This window comes from Atractosteus spatula, chromosome 4 (genome assembly GCF_055471065.1).
Source record: "Atractosteus spatula isolate fAtrSpa1 chromosome 4, fAtrSpa1.hap1, whole genome shotgun sequence".
NCBI classification, from domain to species: Eukaryota; Metazoa; Chordata; class Actinopteri; order Semionotiformes; family Lepisosteidae; genus Atractosteus; species Atractosteus spatula.
In genome coordinates this window covers 2,698,449-2,713,424 of record NC_142709.1, presented here as the reverse complement: position 1 = coordinate 2,713,424, position 14,976 = coordinate 2,698,449, and the positions used below count along the sequence as shown (strand labels likewise).

Genomic DNA, 14,976 nt, shown 5'->3' with positions numbered 1-14,976 from the left:
TCACCTTTCATTACAGCATCAAAGCCATTCTCCACCACTGGAACAACGGTGGCCCGAGACAGCACGACTGTCTACTCGAGTGGAACCCAACCTCATGCTCCGCTACAAGGGATGAGAAAATGTCATCTAGGAACCGGCCGATGATGAACTAATTGCTAATCTGTGCTGCAAGCAGCGGTGTCAGTTTCAGGACGCTCGGCTGCTGAAGAGAGGCATTGAATGCCCGTTTCATGATGGCTGGCTGCCCTCCAGATACCCGTCTATTGTACAGTATTTCTGCCAGGGAAAGGGCACTGCTGCTTCCTCACTCTGGCAGGCCCAAGGCCAGGTGTACAGCGAGCCAGTTCAGTACACTGCCCCCCTGGCACCTCAGGATGAACCAGAGCTTCCTCATGGCTTGCAATGCAATAGTTATGGTGGTGGGGGACACCTTGTTTTGAAGGTGCTGGCTAGACCATTAGAGCTTTTCTTTTCTTCAGGAGGTTGTGATCGGGGGCTGAATTGTACTGAACAGGCAATAAACAAAGTCAGTAATTTTACAAACTCCCCTCTGGAGGAGTTCCACATGTGTGCCTGGTTTTACAACCGAAAAAATGAAAACACAGAATATGAGCTGCTTTCAATGACTAATGCAGTAGAATGACACGATGCAGCCCCTTAGTGTAAGCAGGTGAATCTTGCCGGGCCTAAGTCTCTTGCAGACAGGAGCAGGAGTTTGAGTGGATAGTCTGTGGACATGACTGGGGCGAGAATGAGGATGATGAAATACGGAAGAAAGTAAAATCATGGATCATGTAATCAGCAAACCGTCTAAATGTGTCCTTCTGTACAACCTCTTAGCTCTACTCATCTAAGTGTAGGGACTTCCAGAGTTCATGCACTCATTTTCTACACACTATTAATAAGTTATCGTTTCATTTACTAGATCAGCACCTATCTCCTGCATTGCTTACACTGTGGAAAAGTGCTGTTTGTCAGCACGAGCACCTGATAGCACAATCCAGTATTGCACCACACACAACCCCTCTGTTCAACCCAGGCATTTCACTGAAAGACAGCCTCACAATATTCAGGAAGCCGAACAAAGATCAAATAAACCTTATCCCACTGGGACAGAATGTACAGCACACCTGGCTTCTCCCGGGGAGCTGCTTGTATTCTAAGGATCACGGGAGCCGAAGTCTGTTGCCCTCAGCTGGACTTGGTCCCACACGGAGGGGAGGGAGGAACCGTTACTGCGGCGGCTGTGCATGCAGAGTGGCAGGGGGCTGCTCGACACTCACGGGGTGAGACACGATGCACCGCGACTTGCGCTGGACGCGAGAGAAGACGTCGCTGGGCTGGAGGCAGGACGTCGAGCTGCTGAAAACCACGCTGCCCTCGGCGCAGGTCTCCAAAGCCTGGAACACACCGCGCTTGGCCTCCAGGTCCTCAAAGACACACTCCTGTCGGGAGACAGTTTCACCGGTAGGTCAAAACCCCCGCCGAACACAGAGCACCAAAGACCCCCAGAATGTGGCAAAGTGCTGACATGGACCACATTGCAGTGGAGAAAACAGGACAAGCAGGCCTCAAAGCTGACTGATGCTGATTTGGGATTTTTCTGTACACTCCCTCAAGACACAGATGACAAACTACAGGCCTTGCATTATTTGAGCAGATTGCACTTTGTATTCAGGGTCACGTTTCTCAGCGTGATCGGAACGTACAACCTCGCAAATACACTATCAACGAAACTCGCACCCGGTCTGAAAGCTACATCAGCATTTTCAATGGATCCCTAAATAAGGGGAAATCAAGGTTTTTCCGATTAGCAGAGAAAAAGAGGGCAGCAAGCCAGTGTGAACAAAAGAGAACTGAAAGATCAACTCTAGGCAAAAAAGCGCACGCACAACCTCACAATATGAAAAGGGGATGAATCAAAGAACACCCTCAGCTGTTCATGCTGGCTGGAGGACGTCAGCTGCTGAATTAACCCCTCCGTGTCGAACAGTGGTTTCTGGCACAGGCCAGGCTCAGCACTCGTAACAGCCTTCCACGATCATAAGAAAGCACCTACGCCCTGCCCCACAAAGACTCTCTGATGCAGCCCGGCTCTGAACAGCAGCGCTTTTTAGTGGAGAGGAGCCATTCAATTTTATAAAAGCAAACAGTGTGTACAGATGAGATGACACAATGCTCAGAATGTTCTGTACTTACAATACAGAAAGACACAAAATGATCAAGGCACATTGGTCCTTAAGGATTTGCAGACAGAGGAAGCCAAGACTACATTTTGTTACAATAACATGCACAAGCACATTTTAGAAAATCTCATTGATATCATGAATGCTCAGGACATGAAATGCCACAGTGGTAGTTTTACACTATTTGCCTGTAGGTCAGACATGTGGGCAGATTACCCTGCGTGAGCTTCCTCCCCTTGCCCACCTAAGAAGTACAGCTTTAACACAAGTTGATGTGGATGGGAAAGTTCTGAACTCTGATGAAGATGTGTATTCTGTAGCTGTGTGTTAGCTTCAATGCGCTGCACAGCTCTCAGGTTTGTTGGTTGTTTGCTGGGAAGTAATCGTTCCAAGTGAAGCTTGGGGGGCTGAAAGTCTTTCACTGATGTACGGTTATGCTGCCAATACAACAGCTGCTGTGAGTGGAGTCGAAGATTTTCCGTGTTACTGTGTCCTGAGAGTTGTCTTCTCCAGCGCACAAGACAACCGAACTGACCCCTCCAGGGGTGAAGACACTTGCTTCACTCATCAGCCTGCAGCTTCAGCAGGGCCACAGCTCTCTCAGTGTCCCAGGCGCTTTTTAGAATCTACCTCAGTTTCTGCTATGACCAGCTGTCGGAGAGCTTCACGGGCGCCCACAGAGAAGCCCGGCGGCAGCTCGCTGGGGACAGCAGGGAGAGGGGCTCTTCGTGCCTTCGGGTTGCCGAGCCTGGCAGCTCAGCAGGGAACCGCCCGGCCTGCTGAACCAGCACGCTGCTCACTCGGCCCCCTCACTAGTGCCTGTCCCTCAGAACACTGAAAAACACAAGACGGCTCCTCCCTCTCCCTGGGCCGCGGGCTGGACGCCCGTCCTCGAGGGCCACGAGGTCAGGGGGCTTTCGATCCGCCTCCCAGTCGCTCGACTGCACCGTTTACTCCCTAAACCAACCGCGGTCAACAAGCCCTTTCCCCATTCTAGACACCTGTGGCATGTATTGAGATTGCTTTCCTGGCGGAGCAATCCTGTGAAAACCGCATTAGAGTTTCTTAACTCTAAGCTGCAGAGTTACCGCAGTTTAGAACGGAAAAGCGTGAAAATCTGTATTTCTGCTGAGCGCAGTCCAGAATGCCCACAGCCGGTTGTCTCACCATTCCCCTCAGAATACGAATTTCCCAAACCAGGTCACACTCTCTGTTGTCATCTGCTGACTTCACCCGCAGATTACATAACGTCTCCCCATGGCTTTTCTGCTGCGGGTTTCACACAGCCTCTATCCTGTCTGGTACAAAAAGTAACATGTTTACTTTGTAAGATTTAATACAGGGCAGAACGAGGAAAACAGAAGGAATACAAATGGGCCAGGAGGCCCTTTCTTCTTACTTATCGTTAAAAAGGTCAAGGTCAAGGTCCTGAGCTGTATTAATATTTGTTTCCATACGTACAGTATTTTTCGTCCAAAAGGACCCCAAATCTCCTTACATCTACAGTGGGCAGGAACCCAGCTGTGAAGTGGGCAGCCCCACTAGAGACCAGACACAAGGAGATTCACCAGCAGAATCAAGGGGGAAGTTTAAGAAGGTAAGTCCAAAGTGCAATTTAGCCACCAAAGCAACCCCCATATTTTATCTGAACAATGGCACTGGATCTTTAATAATAATAATTTCTTACACTTATAAAGTGCTTTTCTGGACGTTCCCCTCAAAGTGGTAATGAGGAATCCCACTGCCACCACCAGTGTGCAGCCCCACCTGGATGATGCGCCAGTGTGCTCCCCACACACCAGCTCTCAGTGGGGAGGAGAGCAGAGTGATGAAGCCAGTTCAGAGAGGGGGGTTATTAGGAGGCCATGATTGGTAAAGGCCAAGGGGAAATTTGGTCAGGGTGCCAGGGTAACACCCCTACTCTTCTCGAGAAACGTCCTGGGACTTTTAATGACCACAGAGAGTCAGGACCTTGGTTTTACGTCTCATCCGAAGGACGGCGCCTGTTTTCAGTTCAGTGTCCCCGTCACTATACTGGGGCATTAGGACCCACACAGACCGCAGGGTGAGCGCCCCCTGCTTGCCCCACTAACACCTCTTCCAGCAGCAATCTTAGTTTTTTCCCAGAGGTCTCCCCTCCAGGTACTGACCAGGCTCACAGTGCAGAGCTCCAGTGTGCTGCCAGCTGTGGGCTGCAGGGTGAAATGACAGCTAACCTTGATATGGCTTTAGTGACAAAGCAGTCAGGACCACAGTTTAAAAAGTCGTTAGCAGAGTTAATATCATATCTACACCAAAGTTGAAAAGCTGAGTCATCTACACATAAGTGGAAAAGGCTGAAAGTTGCTGAGATCCTAAGGGAGTGTCTGACTAAATAGTTAGTATGACACTATGGGGGGGCAGCTGAAGGAGGAGTATAGCGGAGCAGGAAAAGAGGAACTGTGACACGATGACGGCTCCGGACGTGTCTAAGCAACCCTGTTTCCGAAACTTGGGCATGCTACCAATAATTAATGTTAAGAACATAACAAATTGCAAAATGCGAATGTTCCACATACTATTTTTAAGTTCTGTTTTTCCTTCGCTTTGCTTCCTTTTAAAAATGTATATTTCACCAAAACAAACCTGAGTCCATTTTCTTCTAGCAACAACGGAAAATCTCTCCTGTCGTTCTGACACCCAAAGCGTCTGTGAGAAAGCAAACTGCCCGCAACACTGAATCTCTCACTTCATATTCAAATGGGCAGTAGGCTGCTTATTCTTTGATTTGAAAAGCGAGTTTTGGACACCTCTTACTCTTCTGACTTCTACAGCACATTCTGCAGGAGTTTTTTTTTCTCTAAACTGTGCTTTGGTGAGTGACACTTTACCCAAGACGAAGTCAAACCCTCTACCCACCTGCCAGTTGCCAGATGAATGCCCAGTGCGATGGCAAAACATGACCAGAGTCTTTCTGCTCCTACCCAGTGGCAAAACCTGCGATTATGTACTGTGATTGAAAAGCAACAGGTTTTTGTTTGAATCCAGGCTTTATAATGTTAAAATGACCCATGGAGAGTAAATGATAAATATTTTAGAGGTAAGAGCTTATACTTGTAAATACTTCTGAGGGAACGAAACCAACGTTATGCTGCTGGAGGAGAGCAAACCTTCACTTACACATACACAGCAGCAGTACAAACACAAACCTGATGGGCTGTGAGGTCTTTCACTGGGGTGGCTGTGTAGCAAGACTCCCCGTCTCAACTCTGAGGTTAATCCTATTTATGAAATCTTCAAACACCTTCTTTCAACACCATCTTACACTGCATCAATAGGCACGTAAGAAAGGTGAGTACGACATGATATAATTAAAGGTTTAACTAATTTTTCCCACAAGTTGCTTCATTGACTTTTAAGATTAGGAATAATATAACCAATCCTTCCGAAAGCCGATTCCACTCTTTAAACCTGTCCCTGCAATCAGCCACTGTCATCCAAAGAACTGATACAGACGTGGGGTATTGTCGCCGAGGTGTGAAGGTGTGACGTTTTGACTCCACACCTCTCTTCACCTCTTTTAAATTCACCCCCCCCCCGAGTTTCCTCTCTCTCTCACAGCCGAAGAAGGCTCCACAGCCGAAATGTTGTGTTTCTTGTCTTCTCTTTTCAACAAGGAATAAACCTTTACTTGTTCATTGGACACCTAATAGTTTTCTAACAAGTGTCTTAAGCCAATTAGCAACCATACAGCACAAATGTGTGTAGCATCCTGCAAACGCATGCAGTTACTTAACAGAAAAAAAAGCATACAGCACTTAGCTCACTCGCCCAGCCAGTACAGAACTGCATTGTTTTAAAAATCCACTTCTTTAGTGATTGGGTTCTCTCAGCAGTATGACGGAGTCAAGGTACTATCGAAAGATCCAGCCTGTTAACCATTCAGTGTGCTCATGTTGTTCTGTGCCATTTCTGGGACCTGCTCACGTGTTTCAGATTGATCTTTGTCATACAGGTCTGTTCGGAAATGATTCCTCCTGGGCACCCCAGCATGAGGAGGAACAGGACTACCACTCAAATCATTCTTGCCTTGGGGAAACTGCCACAATGCCACCCCTTCAACACAGATGTGAACTGACAGACAACAGGTAAAAGGAAGCAAAGCGTGTCAATAACGGCTTGAGAAAGCCTGACAACATGATTCTTTTCATTTCAGTACATCCCGTGACTTCGGTCAGGGGCCAGGCATGGAGATTGTCAAAACAGTAAGAAAGTTAAGATCTTATAAAAGCTGCTGTGTACACGGTGGACCAGTGTATGAGTTTTAAAAAGGTGTGGGAATACATTACTGTTGATACAGGGGACTCCCCCTCTCCACAGCGCTCTAACCCTGGGGAGCTGTCCCCTCCGTCCCCGTTACTGCAGCCAACACCTGTGTGCGTTTGCTGAATTCTCAACCCCACTGTCGGAATAAATCGGTTATATTGATTACACGCATACAGACATGCGTGCAACGTTAGCACATGCAGGCAATCACCATTTAAAAAAAGAAAAACTAAGTACTGCGGTAGTACTGACAACACCACGTGGGTTCAAAGCAGGTGAAAAACAGGTCAATCTCCTTCAACAATGAGCTCGTTATTGCGAAGTATTGGTCTGTTGAAGTGAGATCCGGTGGCTTAAAAGGTGTTCTAGTGTTGACATGTGACAATTACTTCACTGCATGATGTCAGTAGGCATCTGTATGCCACTGGCGTAACCAAGGCAACCTGTTCCTAAAACAGATGTCTACGGGAAAAAAAAAACCTCACTAATTAACGGTCCAGATAAAAACTATGACTGGCTGAAATCAGCTCTGAAATAAGGCATCACATTGACTTTCCTGTGCTTCTTCCTCAAGTGAAGGAATGACGTTGGACAGGCAGGCCAGGAACATGCAATCACCACTCGGACACACCCACCAGTCACACAGTCCACTTGACGTTGGGGAAGGTCACCAGGACACAGAAAGCAGACAAACTTTCAGGTGTCACTTTCTGGACTGTGTACTTGGCCTGAATTTAAATTCTGATGCAAGTGTAAATTCTGATTCAGTATCCCTCAGAATTTAAACCCTTTCATGCAACACACAACACACAATTTCGGGAATTTTTATCTCCGTCGATTCAGCTCTTCGGAAGGCAGAAGTGTTTGGCAGACTGATCGGGTTGAAATCGGAGTGGGACAGAAAGGCAGCAGTCAATGAGACTGCAAAACCTCTCCTGACTCTCCTGCTGGTAATCTCACTTAGCTGCTTCCAGCACGACCGTCCCGTCATGTCATGTCAAATCAGAAGTAACAAAACAGAACTTCTTCCCAAACGTGCTTCAGCGGGAATCTTAATCACTCGAGATCTGCTTGGAAACTTCTTCCTCTCATTCTTCCCAGAAAAAAATAATAAAACCCGAGTAAAGTTTTTTTTTCAAATTTTTATGCATGTTAAATTTTGGCTCAAGTCAAAGTCCCTGACTGTTTCCATTAAAATGCGGCATATTGTTTCTTAAAATAATACTGCATTGTAAGCCAAAAAAAAGAACAACAAAGCTAATGTTAGGAGCTGAAGCGAGAACTAGTAAAATCAGTATGAGATCCTTGTGTGGAGCAGCATGTGATAGTCAAACAGGTCAGGGTAACTGTTCTCTGTCCTACACAATTTACATATTTCACATTTATGGAAACCTACTGCGAGCGCAGACTGGCACACAAAACAATAACTGGTTCATGGTGAGAGAAGGGTTTCAGAAACTTGCCTTGACAGGGGGGAGGGCTCAAGGAAATAGAGCGCCATCGGACTGATTTTTAATAGAATTTAAAGGGAGCTGTAGAGGAAAAAAAAAAACATTAAAAAAAAAAAGTCTGCGGGAAATACGGCACGAAAACCTGAAACAAAAGCCCCCTTAGTCACAACCTTAGAATGAGAGGCTGAAAGGAAAAGTCCGAAGCCTGAGAGAAAACACCCTGGAGGAGGAAGTAAAAACAAAGGACACAGAAAAGCACTTGTCTTGAACTGCTGGCAGGCCAAGAGCTGTACCCCCTGAAATTCTGTTCTTACACCTAAGAAGCTCATTCCCCAAGCATATATTCAAATCTTGGGAAGCAGAAAATGGAGCACTTGGATGATCTTGATGCTACAGTAGCGATGGCAAAGTTAGAGAAATTCAGATTGTTCGCCACCTTGTCAAGGGGACTCGGGGAAGAATGCTTAACCCTGTCACCCAGTGCCCCACATCACCACCTCTCTGCACCACACAGCTCTCCAGAAAAACCAAAGAAGTCACGAAGCTTTCCACACAAACTGCCAGGTATTTTTGTAATTTTGTAAGACATTTACAATCCATGGGACAGCCTGACTTTGTGTCCGGAAGTGTGAGTCTTGCTCTGTATAGGAAAGAAGCAAAGCTCACATTGCTCCAAGACTCATGCAGCTACAGCTCTGTGTCTCAATCAAACAACAGCTTTTTCATCATTCACTGGTCTCATTGATGTACAATAATGATCCAAGGTACCCCTGCTAGACCTGTTATAAACATAAAAAGTTTGGTCATAAACATATATTATACTGCATGACAAATGTCCCCAGCTAAGCCAAAAAAGACTCTTTTTCCAAATGCTGAATAATTCCAGTGTTTAATATTGGAGCTATCCTTTAGAAAAAGGAACATCCTACACATTTATAATCATAAGAAAGGTGAAGAAGGGTGCTACTTAATTAATTTGATATGATTAATTTATTTGCCATTATTCTGAACTTCAAATGTGGAAATAAACATCTTTGACCTTTAACTGTGATAGTGTTAGTGTTAGTAGGATATCATGTTCATCTCTTCACTGGAATGAATCAATCCTGTTCAAATTCCTGCACCACGTCCCATACCATAAATGGCTCCGCTGAAATAATATTTATATGAATAAAATAGTACGGCATTGCGAACCCGTTGTGGAATAATGCAAAGAGAAACAGGTGATGTGAACCAGCTTCAAGCAGGGCACACTGCCTGAATACTGACCTGAATGAAGAAGGCGCCCTCTAGTGTCTGTTTGAGGTCCTGGTGGCTGCTGAGCAGCGCGAGCTGGTCCTCGGCACTCAGGGAGCCCCTCAGCATGCCCGACTGCTGCAGCTCCGTCAGCTGCGTCCTGCACGCAGCGAGAGGGAACACACCGTCACTCCCACTGCCCAGGGGAGAGCTTCCTCCCAACTCACAGCAGACTCAGGCAGCGTGACCAGCCAGCAGCTCCATTACCTTGCAGCTCCCCGCTGGCAGCCCACTGGAGCTCAGCAGGCGTGAGCCTGGCCAGTACCTGGGTGGGAGACTCCTGGGAAAGCTGAGGCTGCTGCTGGAAGGGGTGTTAGTGGGGCCAGCAGGGGGCGATCACCCTGCAGTCTGTGTGGGTCCTAATGCCCCAAATAGTGACGAGGACACTATACTGTAAAAAGGCGCCGTCCTTTGGGTGCTACGCAAAACCGAGGTCTCTGAACTGGCTTCATCACTCTGCTCTCCTCCCCACTGAGAGCTGGTGTGTGGAGAGAGTACTGGAGCATCATCCAGGTGGGGCTGCACACTGGTGGTGGTGGAGGGGATCCCCATTACCTGTAAAGCGCTTCGAGGGGAGTGTCCAGAAAGGCGCTATATAAGTTTAAGGCATTATTCTCATTATCATTCTTCAGCCCTCTGTGCGCCCTCTCGCTGGCGTCGCAGGTCGAGAGCCAGGGAGTGAAAAACACGAAAACAGCTGGCGATTCCAGAAGCAGGGAGTTAGAACCCAACAGAACCTGGCCATTCAAAACGAGAGCAAAGAAAGAACCGAAATGAGCTGGACGGGCAGACACAGTGCGGACTAGTGCGGGACGCCGCCGGAGACGCCGCGCTGAGCCCGTGAGGACGGCAGGAGCCAGGTGGGCTGGATGGGCGAATGACCTGCTCTCGTCCGCAACGTTTCCCACGCCCTTATGGACAGGCTCCATGTCAATCTACACGTTAAAAAAAATACGTCCGCCAATTTTATTCCGGGGGTACGGGAACGTCCCGAAATGACAGGCTGAAGAGACTGAACCTTTCAGTCCCCGAACACAGAAAACTACGAGGCGCCCCGATAAAAGCATTCAAGGGCTGCGACCAAGTGAACCCAGAATCAGAAGGGACGCAAGATCTGCAAAGTACACATAGTTTACGCCTCAAGGACAGGTGGAACAAGGGTGGCTTTGAGGGGTCATGGGGATCAAGCTCTCTCACATGTAAGCACGACCCAGTCGTCCGTCTGCCCTCCTGAAGAGTCCACTGACATGGACTGCGCAGCCAGACAAAACTGACCTGAACTCGTGGAGCGTGGTACGACCTGGTGAAAAAGTAACCACGCATTTAAAAAATAATTTGAAACTATTTGAACAGAGAGACAAAAAAAAACAGAGGTGGAAATGTATTTGCCAATGAAAACTCCTTCTTCCCCTGCCAAGGTTAGACACTATAAAACCTGTCAGTTGGTATCCGCAGGTCGGGGCAGGAGTGCAGAGACAGTAGCCAGGTTTGCTCAGGCAGGCATAACAGGCTGCCCCGAAGGTCACCAGGACTGAAAACAGGGAATGAGAGGTTTTTTTTCCTCCTGATAAAAAGTGCTAGGGCTGATTGTATTTATATATAACTCCTTTTATTTTTTCATTGCGGTTTTCATCTTGGAAAATCACTGCAGATCCCACCTGCAGCTCTTACGATCCAATCTGGTGGAGAAGTGAGAAATTATTCACCAGCCGAATAAAAGTGGGAATTCAGGAAGGCCAGACTGTCTGTGCTCGAAGTGGAATTGTGTCACAGCACTGGGGTAGCTTCTCGACTCCTGTGGACAGTGCCCAGGGATTTTCAATGACTAAGTAACCTGAATCTCAAAATTATGCCATTCAAAGGACAGAACTTTCTGCAGCACAGTGCTCCCTGCCACTAAACTGGGGCACTGGTGTGGAAATTCTGCTACCTGTTGGCCCATCGACAACAGTTCATAGAAGCAAGCTCAATTTCTTCATGGATTAGAGGTCTCCCTCATCTCAGTGTTAACAGGCCCAACCTCCCTCCGCTTCTGAGGTCTGAGGAGATCAGGCTACAGGTGTTAATGATGCTGGATTACTTCGTCCACTACAGGGTCACGGGGGAGCTGGGGCCAATCCCAGCAAGCAACGTGCGCAAGGCGGGGTACACCCTGGACGGGACGAACGAGTCTGAAACGAGAACAGCTCTGTGATGCAGTCTGGGGACCGACAGCTGTACGTGAGAGACGAATGAGCCTGAAGAAAGAGAGGGCTTTTTTTTACAGAGAAAAGCTCTGATTTTGTTTTATTCTGTGAATGAAAAGAGTGGCATCACACTTGTTTTGTTTGAAACCCAAATCCGAAGCAGTATTGTTAACCAGCCTTAAATGTGGAAAACAAGATTAAGAAAAAATACATTATACAACATTGTTGCACTTCTAAATCCCTGTAAGTACTGTTTTTTGTTTCTGGTTTTTGAAGTACTGTTTTTTGTCTTGAAGATTATGCTACACACAGTATGTTTACACACCTGATCTCTTCAATAGCGCGGGTGGCCTGCCCAGGCTGGTTGTCATAAATCTTCACTCTGTATCCTCCACTCACAAACACCATGGCCCAGGATCGCCCAATCAGCCCACTGCAACAGCAAAGCAAAAACAACAGATTTCACTGGCAGCCATCACTGGGAGGGACAGAACGCCAGAAAGGGTATAAAGGAGAGGAGGCCATCTGGCCCCGTTGGCCGGTTTGATTGTTAATAGCTTATTGATCCTGAGATCTCACCCAATCATTTCCTGAAAGAAGACTTTTTAAGATACTCCAGTCTTCCACCACCCCCTGTGAAAAGAAGTCTGTTTAAATGCACTCCCATATGGTTTCCCCATGTCCTCTGGTTCACCTTTAAAACTGAACAGCAGCAGTTTTAAAATCAGTTTCCCACCAAACTGCTGGTCAACATGGCTTCTGCATATCACTAAACATGTATTAGACTCTTATTAGCCTGTTAATGCCCGTTCATTTTGACACAGTAATCACTCGAGATCACCTACAATTTTAAGGGTCCCCCAGAATAAAATGAATAACTTTATTATATATGAAGGCCATGAAGCAGGACTATGCCTGTACATGCAGTGTCATGGCAATGTTCTGCTTAATCATGATGAGACAGGAATAGAACACTGTAGTGCTGGGTGTCATCAAGAGGATGGTCACCAGGGTATGGGAAAAGCAGGACAGAAATATAATAATAATAATAATAATAATTCCTCACACTCATATAGCACTTTTCTATACACTCTACTGAAAGCACTTTATAAGTAATACAGACTCCACTATATACAATATAGTGTCCCTGTCACTATACTGAGGCATTAAGGACCAACACAGACCGCAGGGTGAGCACCCCCTGCTGGTCCCACTTACACCTCTTCCAGCAGCAACTTTAATTTTTCCCAGGAGGTCTCCCATCCAGGTACTGGCCAGGCTCACACCTGCTGAGCTTCAGTGGGCTCAAAGTGCATGTCTCTGTAACTCCTGTGCATGCTGAACCACACCACACCATCAGCCAGAAAGCATGACATATTATCACCCCTGCAGTCAGACTGTACCTCAGTCCATTACTGAAGGAACTTCACAATACACAGTATTGCTCAGGCAGAAGAAAGCTTAGTCTGAAAAGCAATGGCTGTTAATGCAGCATAACTTGATTTTTCACAATATATTTAAAATGTATAGAGCTCAGTGGGCTCTACAACGCAAACACTCAGATTCTTAATATTTATGCCACAATGAGAACTGGGACATTCAGCTCCTTTTTAAATGCATACAGTACAGTGCTGGTGAGTGCACACCATTGTTAAACACATTCGGAATGGACTATTTTGTTATATATGGCATCAGAAATATTCTAATCTATGTGATTTATGCTACTGGTTTGCTGTAACCTCTGTTTCCTAAGCGATGAAGTCTCATCCTCTGTAACTGAAAAACAATGGCAGGAAGCAGGAACAGTGATTCAGGAAGTTTATTCTCCTTTATTTTTTATATTCCCTTAGCTAGGATGCTCTACAATATCTGTGCAATTTAACAAAATGGTAACTCTTTCATGATTCACGTCACTGTGTTAGTTCTCACCTCCCTGTAGGAGAACATTTGGCATACAGTACTACAGATACATAGTCCCTCACTGCTGTCTCAAGATACTTCATCTCCTTCACACTTTGCTGACTCCAGAGTGTAGAATATAGGTGTGTAACCCTCATATTCATCTGAGAAAAACCTGGGAAATAAACACTCAGATCCCTTCAAAATAAATTATAAGCCGAAGATGACAAAGTCAACATGAAGAATGATCTACAGTATAAATCTGCTGTCTCCTCCATTACTCATGCAGAACACTGCCGTGAGCCTGCTGTACACAATGTATGGCTGATACAAGTACTGAAAGGCCTTGCTCAGCACTGTACTGCTGAATGCAACAGGCTCCTGCCATTGTTGGAAAGGCAGGCTTATTCTCTCTGTGAACACAAGCGAACAGCACCATTACAAACGCCAGGGGTCAGTTACAGTTAAGAGCGTAATTAGACCTATAGCATTGTTGGTCCAAATGGAAAGGGCAATGCAATTAAAGATAAGATCACTTTATTTGCCATATACAATTTTCTTGTATTAAGAACTTGTTTTTTTTGCATACCCCAACTTGCTCTCCATGAGACACACAGACAGGGAGAGAAGCTTGGGGTCAGAGCGCAGGGTCAGCCATTTATACAGCACCCCTGGAGCAGTTGGGGTTAAGGGCCTTGCTCAGTGGCCCAATGGAGTAGGATTCCTCTGCCGGCCACAGGATACAAACCGGCAACCTTCCAGCCACAGGTACAGATCCTGAGCCACAGAGCCACCGCACCACAGCAACATTACTGCTGTAATGTTAATTATCACAATAGTACACATAAATGTTTCATCTCATTTATTTAGTACAATCAAGCAGTTATCTGAGGTGAAAATACAGAAACATACAGGAACTTTGGGCATTGCAAGTGTCTCAAGAGATGGGCATTTACTGATGGTTTCAAAAAGCAAGATTACTTTGTAGGAGTGAAGATATTGCTGATAGCTTTTAACAACGCTGACAAGTCCTGACAGAAATTTAACCTTAAAGTTGCCCCTTTAAATCTAATCTTCACTTTAACTCCAGGTTTACACCAAACCAAACATTAAAGCCTTTGGACTCCTTCCTTAAACCCTGCCTGGCACTTTTCCCTAATCCTGTTCTGCTGGGATCATGACTAGATCCTATTCACAGTTAGGAGCAGCTAGAAACAAGACTAATGTGGAGTTGTTCACACACGTTTATCAAATAACGACATACCGAAAAACTAAAAAATACAAAATAAACCCGAGACAACTATCACTGACTTCAAAATTGCTGCAACTTGCTTGAATTGCATGGTTGAGGCTAACTGCATGTTTAGTGAATAGGTGTGCGTACTGCTGACTCACAGCTCATGAGTACTGGGTTCGAGTGTGGCCTGAGGGTTTTCTCTGGGTGCTTCAGTTTCCTCTGAAGACATACTGGCGAGGTTAATGGATACCTCTAAATTGTGAGTGTGCCCAACCACAGACTGGTATGCTGTCCAGGGTATAATACCACCTAATGTCCTACAGGGAACAGACTCCATGTTGCTGCTGTCCCTGCTAATCCCTCTGATAATGCATTACTGTTGGATTCAGCAATTCATCTGGCCTCAAAGTTGTATA

At 46.2% G+C, this 14,976-nt stretch overlaps 1 protein-coding gene across 1 annotated transcript in view; it reads right to left on the bottom strand.

The window, feature by feature from the left end:
- cryl1 (crystallin, lambda 1) overlaps positions 1–14,976 on the bottom strand; it is a 38,904-nt gene that overhangs the window by 22,796 nt on the left and 1,132 nt on the right. The window contains exons 2-4 of the mRNA XM_088913650.1: positions 11,750–11,857; positions 9,212–9,338; positions 1,284–1,445 (exon numbers count right to left, since the gene is read on the bottom strand). Coding sequence (XP_088769776.1) covers positions 1,284–1,445; positions 9,212–9,338; positions 11,750–11,857 — 397 coding nt within the window. The remainder of the gene's footprint in view (positions 1–1,283; positions 1,446–9,211; positions 9,339–11,749; positions 11,858–14,976) is intronic.